The 12,270-nt window shown below is 37.4% G+C and overlaps 1 protein-coding gene across 1 annotated transcript; it reads right to left on the bottom strand.

Annotated features, from left to right (window-relative positions):
- Positions 1 to 1,832: 1,832 nt before the first annotated feature.
- On the bottom strand, positions 1,833 to 7,901 carry LOC130237544 (insulin-like growth factor-binding protein 5). The gene is made up of 4 exons (XM_056468520.1): positions 7,536 to 7,901; positions 5,348 to 5,385; positions 5,053 to 5,172; positions 1,833 to 2,131 (listed from the first exon to the last, which is right to left on the bottom strand). Exons 1-4 carry the CDS (start codon positions 7,852 to 7,854, stop codon positions 2,018 to 2,020), a joined length of 591 nt encoding a protein of 196 aa, XP_056324495.1. The 5' UTR covers positions 7,855 to 7,901; the 3' UTR covers positions 1,833 to 2,017.
- Positions 7,902 to 12,270: the final 4,369 nt, after the last annotated feature.

Genomic DNA, 12,270 nt, shown 5'->3' with positions numbered 1-12,270 from the left:
ACATACTCAAATAAAAGTCTCAGCAACTTCCGGTTCAAGACTTTAATTCGCCACGTTTAAGATATGTTTTCTTTAAAAAAAAAAAAGTAGTGGTCTTCACTGCCTGATTGATATACTATATAAAGTGAGTATCCGACCTGACAAGAAGCACTGCATTAAATTACATTTTTCCCCACCATGTCTTCAAAATATGGAAATTTATTTTACTCCAGTATTTTCAATGGCGTTTCTTTCAAAGTCCCTTTAAGGCAAGTCTTAGTGTTTTCTGTCACCGTTTGTTTAGCCTGCATCTCAAATTTAACAGGGAGGGTGGATAATACATTTCCATACACACAAACACACGCTCTTTGTTAGGAATGCCTGTGCGGTCACTTGTTCATCAATGTAGAAAAGTCATATAAAATTATAATTTTCGTAATTTAAAAAAATATTTGCATACTGACCACCGGGAAAACTCCCGATCATAGATATATATATGTGTATATCTTTGGCTCTGGATGAACACAGTCCTCCACTGCAGCTTGGTCCCACATTCACTGTTCCTATTTACTGTGACCTTTTATGTGAAGCTGCTTTGACAATCTACATTGTATAAGCGCTATACAAATAAAGGTGAATTGAATTGAATTGAATTTCAAAGGAGCTCTACACTGTACTAAAATGGCGGCTCTATTGACGTATTCCTTCCAATAGACAACAACAGTGTAGACGACATCTAATGTAAATAATGCTGGTCTTAGCTGGTCAGGCTGGAAAATTACCAGCTAAAACCAGCTTGACCAGCTGGGCCAGGCTGGGAGCCCAGCCAAAACCAGCTATGTCCATCTTAAACCAGGCTGGTCAAGTTGGTTTTAGCTGGATTAAGCTGGTCATTTTCCAGCCTGACCAGCTAAGACCAGGCTGGAAACCAGCCTGGAAATGGCCAAAATCCCTTTAAGACCAGCTTGGTCAACCAGCTAAAACCAGCCAACCAGCCTAGGCTGGTTTAAGCTGGATTTTTCAGCAGGGTACAATTTTTTTTAATGATAATTTAACTTTTTTAAATAAATTAATCAGATGCCAATGACTTTTTTTTTGTTATACAAAGCTTATTTCCAGTCAGTTTGATTGATATAAATTGAGATCACTAGAAACGTTTATGTCTATGTTGGATGTGTGTTCAAACTAGGATTGGGAGATTATTGCTCAGATTAGTCTTGTTATTCTGTTTTTATTTGACCAATATTAGACTCAAATATGGTCTTGAACTGAGCCACATGTACAACAGAATAGTAGCGTACGGCAGGCGACACTGAAATCACAGAGACTGAGTTAAGAGTGAAGAGAAATACTTATTTATGACACATCCCTCAATGTTTTCCTGTTTGTTTTGTGTCACCCAAAATAATAAGTTGTTTAAACTTTAAAATTACTCTTCAGAAAAGGAACTTTTATATGAATGTGTCCTTAATGCAGATGCTCATTGTTTCTTGAGTTACATTGTCTTCTTTGATTCTAAGAAAGTGTTTCAATCTCTTTATTTTTACATGTATGTACATTCTTTAAAATTGCACACAAAAAGGGTCTCAAATATACACACACAGATATTGTGCAGCTATTTCAAAGAAAGGACAGTTAGCTAATATATTAATATATAAGTGAAGTTATGTATGCAACTTAAATATATTAAGAAATGTTAAAAAAAATATACATTTTATGTTTACTGTAATTTGTTCAAGACATATAGCACATTAATGGGAGATGGCATTGACTAAAAGAGTATATTATATTTTTTTACAGCTGAACATAACTGACGTTATAAAGCTTTTAAAAATGAAGAAAAAAATGCTTTTAAGTAGTTCTGGCAGTCTGTGCATGAGAATTAATGAGACATAATGCTGCAAACATATTTGTCACCACCAGAGGGAGATGAAGGACTGTAAAGGCTTGTGGCCGCAGAATTCTCAGTGTTTGTTGTCGCTTTCGCTGGCTCTTTCTCTGTCTCAGATTTATAAACAGATTTCAATGTGAAGTTCTGTTAAGCGCTGTTACAGGAGATTGATCCATCGCTTCTCCTACGGGACGAAGTCTTTGATCCTTTCTCATCGACACACCAGCAGTGGCCTCTTTGCATTCCTCGTGACGAGCGACACTGTTTCCAAAAGGGTCGAAACAGAGAGAACACCATCTATATTATTGCTTATAAAGAACAGATTGCATTGTTATAATATAGATAATGACTGCAAGTGAGAGCATACAGTAAACAAGACAAAGACAATCGGAAATGTTTGATGTAACAATTCAGAATTCACAGATTTATTATTTTATTAAACATTTCGTATTTGAAACATTCATTCATCTGTCTTAGTGTACGTTCACCCTAAAATGAAAATTCTGGTATTATTAACTCACCCTCATGTTGTTTCAGTCTTTAGAACACAAATTAAGATATTTTAGATGAAATCCCGAAGCTCTCTCGTCCTCCATAGACAGCAATGGTCCAGAGTTCTTGGAGCTTTATATGAATACAGTTACACTACTAAAGTCACATGGATATTTTTGACAATGTTTTGGATCCTTTCTGGACTTTGAGTGTCTCAGGACCCTTGCTGTCTTTGGAGGATGAGAGAGCTCCAGGATTTCATCTAATTTCGTTGGCTGAGAAAGCTTATCGAGCTGCAATTTAAGAAAACACATGCAATTACAAAAATCACCAGCAAATTAAGAAAAGATCTCCAACAGTTTGATAGCACATGTGTTGCAAATCCTCACAACGCAAACACTTTAAAAAAACATGCCGCGTTTTCCAAAAATCCAAACAAATTAATAAAATGCGCTGTATTTTCTCTCAACGCAAACGATTTATGAAAACCTGCTGCATTTTTCCATAACACTTGCAAAAATATCGGAAAACACAATGGAAATGTCTCAAGGAGACCCAAAAACGTGACGGCCGCCACTGTGGCGTGACTATTGCTCAGTGAAATTATACACTGCAAAAAATAAATCTGTAAAATTTACGGTAAAAAAAACGGCAGCTGTGGTTGTCTAGCCTGATCTCATGAGAAAACTTAAGTATTTTACGTTTTGTCAGTTTAGTGGCTAATTTGTACGAATAAAGTCGTACGAAATTGTACGATTTTAAAAAGGAGGCGTGGCACCTAACCCCACCCCTAAACCCAACCGTCATTGGGGGATGAGCAAACCGTACTAAATTGTACGAACTAGATCGTACGAATTCATACGAATTAGCCACTAAATAATAAAGTTACGAATTGGCGTGAGATTGCGTTGGGTCGACAGTATTTTACCTTAAAAATATGGTACAAACCGTAAAAGTAATTCCTCATTTTAACAGTAATCTACCGTATTTCATTGATTTAGAGATGTAATATGTCTGTATTTTGAATTACCAACATCACCACATCTTTTGTTACACAGTAATAACACAGTAACCAAATGCAGGAGGTGATGAGAAAATTACATAATGAAACAATACTCACCACAATCATCTTATTCCACATGCCAAAAAGAGTATCAGTGCATAGCAGGTGCTCCATGTCATTCAGACAGCTACTAAACACCAGTATGGTGACACTCATAAAATTATAAAACGCATAAAAGTCATGAAATAAACATTGTTTATCAACATTAGATCTAACATAAATCTCTAATGTACATCACTGATGGGGAAACAACTAAAAAGATCCATAGTAATGTCAACAAATGGTCATGCAGGGAATTCTGGGAAAGTCAATTCACAGTTATTCACTGTGTATATTAAGGAAACATCCTGTTAACCAGGTTATGGATTTTTGCTGTAGCATTTTTACAGTTTTTACTGGTGAAATCACGGCCATTTTTTACAGTGGTGAGCTTTGAAAGGTGAGCTTTTGGTTTGTTTATTTTAACATCCTGTTTCCCGTGACCTAAATAGCCAGGTCCGTCACGTTTTAGGGTCCTCTTGAAACATTTCCTTTGTGTTCTGTGCTGTTTAAAAGTGTTGTGGAAAATGCAAATGTAAAGTGTTTGCATTGTGTTTGCACGTGTGCTGTCAAACGGATGAAGATCTTTTCTTAACTTGCTGACGTTTTTTGTAATTGCACACGTTTTCTTAAATTGCAGCACGTTAAGCTCTCACGGCCAGCGTATCTAAAATATCTTTATTTGTGTTCTGAAGATGAACAATGGTCTCAGAGGACTGTAATGACATGAAGCAGAGTAATTCATTCAATCATTTTCTTTTCGGCTTTATTAATCAGGAGTCGCCACAGCAGAATGAACCGCCAATTTATCCAGTATATGTTTTACGCAGCGGATGCCCTTCCAGCTGCAACCCATCACTGGGAAACACCCATAGACTCTTGCATTCACACACACTTATACACTACGGACAATTTAGTTTATTCAATTCATCTGTACCACATGTCTTTGGACTGTGGGGGAAACCGGAGCACCTGGAGTATACCCACACGAACATGGGGAGAATAGGCAAACTCCACACAGAAACACCAACTGACCCAGCCGAGGCTTGAACCAGCGACCGTGCAACTCACTGTGCCACTGTGACGCCCCCGCAGAGTATTTTTGGTTGAACTAACCCTTTAAAAAGCCTGACATGCACTGCAAAAAATTTCTTTCTCAGTGGTTTTGTCTTGTTTGCAGTCTAAATATCTAAAAACTCTTAAATCAAGAAGCATTTTCTAGACAAGTCCAAAAAATGTTGTTGTTTTCAGAAATAATATGTCAAAATTAAGCAATTTTTTTACTGAAAACAGGCAAAATAATCTGCCAATGGGGTAATAAACTTGTTTTTGGTTTGCAGTATTTCGCTTACCCCATTGGCAGATTATTTTGCTTGTTTTAAGAAAAAACTCACCTAATCTTGACATCTGAAAAGAAACTAATATTGATTTTTCTTGTCTATATAGAAAATGTTTTTTGATTTAAGAATGTTTAGATATTTGGACTAGAAACAAGACAAACTCTATTAGTAAGCAAAGCAGTTTTTTGCAGCGCTGTTGCCATCTTGATTTTTGCACTTCTAAAGCAGCTTCTCTATTTTCTACTCACCTGTTTCCTCCTGAATGACCCCTGTCTGTCACAGTTTGGGATGTAAATGTCCTGAACCGAGCGAATCACTGTCAGCTCTATACTCTGGAGCACTGAGTTCAGCAGTTTGCGACATGGACCCTGCGTTATAATAAAATACATTATTAATGCAATTAACATTTATCCAGAGCTCTGCTTTTACAAGGCGGCATGGTGGCCTGTGAATGAATGAATGAATCGATGAATGAGTGAATGAATCAGTGAATCAATGAATGAATGGACTTGTCCAGTCCAGAGTCATAAGCAGAAATATTACCTTTTCGTTGTTCTCTGCAGTGGTTGTCGGTTCGTAGTCTGAAACATTACAAAGTAAAAAATGTAAAAGTGAACAGCAGATAAATAGTTAAACAATATTATTTATATATTTACTGTAAAATATAGAAATGTTTTCACAGAATAAAGTTTGGTTCCACTTTATGTTCACACAATTTACACTATTTACTACAGGCTTATTACCTGCCTATTATTAAGATAATAACTGTTCATTTGCACTAGTTATTGTACCTCCCTCATCTTACTCAATACCTAATCCAACTACTAGCTTGCCAACTATTAATACGCAACTAATAAGTAATTTATTGAGCTAAACCTCTTAGTTAATGTCTTGTTTATAGTGTGAATAATGTGATCCACTTTATTTGACAGTGTCCAGTGTAACTATTTATTACCTACTAAGTAATGTTTATTAATAACATGTACTCACAGTACTATATGGTTAGGGTTTGAATGCATGTACATGCAATTATGCATAATTAATTGTAAATATTAGTAAGTTACATGGAACAAGCTAAAATACAGCGCTGCATCATGTTTTTACAGTAAGTTTGGTGGTTTCTCTTGTATAGATGTTTAAATGTGTAAGTGGAACAGTAATTTTTTGTCATACATCTTCAAACAACTCACACTTGTTGTCAATGTTATTTACTGTGCTTTTGGTATCACTTTATTTTCATGAACTAGCTGAACACACGTTACATTGCAGCTACATGCCGGATCTCATTAGAGTATTAGTAGGCTGTCTGTTTAATGTCTGCTGATGCTGCTCCACCAACACACTCCTCACTATAAAAAAACATTGCATGTAAAGGTCAATTAACCCTAACCCAACGGTCAACTGTTGAGAATACACTGAGGATTAATAGTCATTTAGTTGCAGTGTAACTTATAATCAACAAAATGTGTTAGAGGAACTCTCAAAATAATGTGATACCTTACTTTTTGTCTATGATATACATCTACACTATAAAAAATATCCATCAATTAGCAGCTTTTCATATGTTGTGCATGCATGTTTTTTATATTTCTCCACTTATTTCTGCTTTTGAATTGCATTATGGGAGCTTGATCTTTCTTCCAACAACTTTTCTGCTGTTTTACAGACTTATTTCTTTAGATATTTTCATTTTTTAGACATTATATTATTTCAGCAACTAAAATGTCAACAAAAGTAATTTTATTAAACTGTAGAGATGAATTTTCAACATCAAAAGTCAACAGAGCAGATAGATCAACATCCCATAATGCAATTCTAATGCAAGCTACTTTTTAACAGTGTACATGCTCAATGTTTACACTGCAAAAAAAAAAAAAAAAAATGTAATGACAACAAATATTTTTATGTTGCTTTAACTCATTTTAATAAGTTAAACAAGTTTTAATTTTGGCGACACAGTGGCTCAGTGGTTGGCACTGTCACCTCACAGCAAGAAGGTCACTGGTTTGAGTCCCGGCCAGTTGCCATTTCTGAGTGGAGTTTGCATGTTCTCCATATTGGCGTGGGTTTCCTCCGGGTGCCGGCAAGCGCTAAAAGGAACGGCGTCACACCGCCCTGCAGCGTTCGCTTAAAAAACGAAATGCAGCCATACGTACCTCCGGCTACATAATTCGCGGTCTCCAGAAACGTCCTCGGGACTACGTTTTCAGAATGAGCCTGGGTTGCTTTTATTGACATTTTAATGGTTTGGAGATAATAATATAATGTTTACAACATAATACATAGAGAAATAAGTCTGTAAAATAACAGAAAATGTGCTATCAGCTTATTACAAGGTGTTTGTAGCGTAATATACAACACCAACCCAGACAATATAGCACTGTCAACTATTAAAAACGTCAATAAATGCCACTTTTTTTCGAAATGTTCGAGGAATGAGAAATTTTAATCTAATTAAATTTAGGCAGCAAGTTTAGTTTGATCCTCAGAACTTTCTAACCAGAGGAAATCCATTCAGTTTCTAATCACTTTGAATAATACACAATAAAAATGCTGGATTCCACACAATCGATTTGTGTTTGGACAACATGAAGAAATTTATATGGATTGAACATAAAACAATTAAGTTGTCCACCCCGAAAAGACTCAAGAATTGTGTCGTTGCAGCTCCTTTTAAATATGTAGCTTGAACAAACAGCAAATGTCATTTATTGGAGTGTATTGGTCTTACCTGTAGGTGGAGGGACATCTGAGATGGTGTTTTTGCTGTTTTTGCATACTCCTCGTCCCTGAAGCAGCGCCTGAAGAGGACTTTGGTCTCCTATTGGAGGAATACAACGGAGTCCTGAAGCACACGGTAGCGTATAAACCCCGCAGGGTTCATCTAACGCCAGCATGGATGTCATCTCATCTCCAGATCTGTGGCTCTTGAGCTCCCCTGAGGTGCACAACGAACAGAACTTTTTCAAGCCTAATACAAGCGAGCTGGAGGCAAAAACGCTCAGTTGAATGGTGACCCAGAGAGTTAGTAAATGAGGCAGAGACATCATCTTCAATCAGTGTTGAGAGATTGTGAAGTTCCTCCTTGATTTTCAGACATCAGATGTGTAAAGATAGTAATTGGATAAGAATTGGACTAGAAGTGAGACTTGGGCTGCTTTTAAAGAGCTGGGATGCTGGGAGGGATGCTGGACGCTTGATAGGAGGTGGAGTTTTTATTTTTTTCATATGAGTCTCCCTCCCATTTCTGCCACAGCAGCTGAATATGAGAAATTATTGAATGGTTTAAGGAGATGCAGACTAGAAACAGGTCGAATGATCTTGCAGTGCAGTAATATAGAGTTACAGTCAGAATTATTAGCCATCCCTCCTGTGATTTTTTTCATTTTCAAATGATTTTTAACAGATTCAGGAATTTTTCACAGTATTTCCTATAATATTTTTTCTTCTGGAGAAAGCCTTATTTGTTTTATTTTGGCTAGAATAAAAGCAGTTTTTCATTTTTTAATCAATATTATTAGCCCCCTTAAAGGGCACCTAGGTTACCCCTTTTTCCAAATTTAATTTAAGTCTTTTGTGTCTCAAGAATGTGTCTGTAAAGTTTCAGCTCAAAACATCCATCAGATTATTTATTAGACCTTTTATAAGTCTATATTTTACAACTCTCTTTTTTTTTGTACTGCGCCTTTAAGCCTAGTCCTCCCCGCCCACCGTTTTTGTGTGCCTTTCAGCCTGCCTCAATCTTCTCTCTCGGCTGCCTCAGACAACAGACAGACAAAAAGGAAGAAGATCTCACGTAACATTTGAGAGAAATACTACAGTAAGAACTTTACCAATGAGTATTTGCAACCCAGGCTCATTCTCCCGTTGACGTTTCTGGAGACTGCGAATTATGTAGCCGGAGGTACGTATGGCTGCATTTCATTTTTTAAGCGAACGCTGCGGGGCGGTGTGACGCCGTTCCTTTTAGCGCTTACCGGCTGACCTCTTACCTTCGTGTGGAGGGCTTTCCCGCTGCAACCAGTTTGTCCGGTTAGCTCGTCCTGTACGTTGGCGGACTTGAGACGCAGAGAGGAGCTGACCACGATGACGACGAGTGGGTTTGAGTCCGGGGAAGAGCGGTTCCAGAAATCAGGCACGACAAAAACAGAATCTCAAGAAATAAAGTGAACAAGTTCATAACAGGGTGAGAATGTGGTAAAATCCGAAAACGTGGTAAAAAAAATCAGACGAGGGCTTTCTTTTCTGGACAGCTTTTGTAAATTGTTGGTTGGGTTTAGGGAAGTAAGTGGGCGGGTCAATCGGTAAAATTGGGTGGGTTTAGGGAAGGAGGAGGGTCAATCATTCAATCAATCAGCCAGTCGGACGGACAGACGGTCGTTCGACAGCGGCCTCTGGTGGGTTTACGCGAGAACAGCGCGGGCGTGAACGGCACTCGCGAGAGACATCTGAGAAGCGAAAAATCGCACACAGCGGCCTCTCGCGGATTCGCGAAAACAAAAACTGCAAAAAAAACTGACCTCCTGGGACGTATTTCGTGGTCTCCAGAAACGTCCACTGGACTACGTTTTCAGAATGAGCCTGGGTTGAGTATTTGAGGCATTTGTTGTGGAGTTGCAACAATGAGTCACACACAATGCCATTACAAAGTTCACGCATACACACAGATACACACAGATACACACATACACAGCGCGGACACGCACATGCGTTTAGCTTTGCACTCATTTTGCACGCATATGTGACAGGATAGAGGGTAATCTCCACTACTGTATGGATATCTGTTATGTTAATGTACAAAATAAACCTGATTTAACATCCACAAACCGCGATTGAAGCGTCTTCTTTTATAATTGTTCTGACACGCGGCTGTGCTGATGAAGTAAATCTGAAGTAAATCGCTGTAATTCATACATACATTCTCTGTTTTAAAACATGTTAAACTTGTACAACTCACTCTTGATCACGTTTGATGATGATTGATGACTCTAGCGAACTGAACAGGCCTTTTATTTCCGGTTGCTTTGCACACGTCCTGTCTTGTTGATATGATTATACACGTTACTACGGAAACATGTTAATAAGCAGCTGTCAATCAATTTGGTGGGCGGGGGGACGCACTACTATGTCCCGTTTTGGTTGATCTGAAAACCGCTCCAATTGGTCCACTGTTTTTATGTTGCTAAATTGAAAAAATAAAGGAGTGTGTGTGTGTTTATATCACCCCAATATGACTGTCTATACACTATACCTACACATATGTCTGTCCAAACAGCTTGAAAAGATTTTCACCAGAGGTGCTCTTTAAGCAATAAGCAGAGAGATTGGTCGGTCGGTCAGACAGTCAGTCTGTCAACAGCGGCCTCTGGTGGATTTACTTGAGAACAGCAGGTGTGAATGGCACTCGCGAGAGAAAGCTGAGATCTGAAAAAGCGTACACAGCAGCCTCTGGTGTATTCTCGAACCATGAACTTTCCTTCACCAAACTTGACTGATTTCTTGAATCTTGGGTCCATGTGGGTTCCAGTAGGTCTTCTGCATTATCAACTAGAAGTCAAGTTATTATTTTTTACTCTTACAACTGGGATCCATCACAAGACTTTTGTCTAGTAGTGTATACTACATGGCTTCTTTTTTAGACATCTCGCCTAGATTTTCAGATTTAAGTGCCACTTCCCTTTTGGATGTTGTTAAGGTATATTTTATTAGCTGTTTTGGCAGCAGTGCAAAAATGTCTCACACCCACAGAAACACCCACATGTTGCCAAGTCTTGGACTACCATAATAAATTTCTATTTTTTCTAATTGTTTCCATGTCCCCCCACCCAAACAGACATACACGTTGGTATTGGTAAACCATACAGAGACTCTCCATATAGGCGTAACATGTATTTAATACAGTAAAAAACATTTATTATTTGGCTCTACCCCTAAATCTAACCCTCAAAGGAAACATGGCAAAATTTTAATTTCAAAAGACTCATTAATTACAATTTTATTAAATTGGTGCTCATTAAAAATACTTATTATATGACCCAACCCTCACAGGAAACATGTGGCAAAACTTTAATGTCAAAAGACTCAATAATTACAAATTTAAAGGATTTTGACTTACAAGGACATCAGACATGTCCTGGTAAACCCCCATAATAGAGTACAACAATGTCAGACCCATGACAAAATACAAAAAAACTGACCTTGTAAACCACAAAAAAACAACAACAACAACACACACACACACAATGTTGTTGGTGGTTTACAGGGACTCTCCATACGCATAATGTATTTTATGCAGTAAAAATACTTATTATATGACCCAACCCTTACAGGAAACATGTGGCAAAACTTAAATGTCAAAAGACTCGTTAATTACAAATTTAAAGGATTTTGACTTACAAGGACATCAGACATGTCCTGGTAAACCCCCATAATAGAGTACAACAATGTCAGACCCATGACAAAATACAAAAAAACTGACCTTGTAAACCACGAAAAAACAACAACAACAACACACACACACACAATGTTATTGGTGGTTTACAGGGACTCTCCATACGCATAATGTACTGTTTTTTATGCAGTAAAAACACTTATTATATGACCCAACCCTCACAGGAAACATATGGCAAAGTTGTATTGCTAAAAGGCTCATCAATTATAATTTTGAAACATTTTGAATTACAAGGACATCAGGATTGTTCTGGTAAACCACCATAATAGAGTACAACAATGTCAAACCCATGACAAAATACTAAAAACTGTCCTTGTAAACCACCAAAACCAGCCTACACACACACGTTGTTATTGGTGCTTTACAGGGACTCTCCATAGGCATAATGTATTTTATGCAGTAAAAATATTATATGACCACAAGAAACATGTTTTAATGTCAAAAGATTAATTAATTACACTTTTAAAGCATTTTGAATTACAAGGACATCGCGCATGTCCTGGTAAACCACCATAATAGAGTACAACAATGTCAGACCCATGACAAAATACAATAAAACTGTCCTTGTAAACCACAAAAAACAACAACAACACACACACACACACACAATGTTATTGGTGGTTTACAGGGACTCTCCATACACATAATGTATTTTATGCAGTAAAAATACATGTTATATGACCCAACCCTCACAGGAAACATGTGGCAAAGTTGTATTGCTAAAAGCCTCATCAATGATAATTTTGAAACATTTTGAATTACAAGGACATCAGGATTGCTCTGGTAAACCATCATAATAGATTTCAACAATGTCAAACCCATGACAAAATACTAAAAACTGTCCTTGTAAACCACCAAAACCAGCCTTCACACACACAATGTTATTGGTGGTTTACAGGGACTCTCCATAGGCATAATGTATTTTATGCAGTAAAAATATTATATGACCACAAGAAACATGTCTTAATGTCAAAAGAATAATTAATTACACTTTTAAAGCATTTTGAATTACAAG

Source organism: Danio aesculapii, chromosome 11 (genome assembly GCF_903798145.1).
Source record: "Danio aesculapii chromosome 11, fDanAes4.1, whole genome shotgun sequence".
In the NCBI taxonomy this organism is placed as follows: Eukaryota; Metazoa; Chordata; class Actinopteri; order Cypriniformes; family Danionidae; genus Danio; species Danio aesculapii.
The sequence above is the reverse complement of the archived record's forward strand: the minus strand, read 5'-3'. Positions and strand labels throughout refer to the sequence as shown.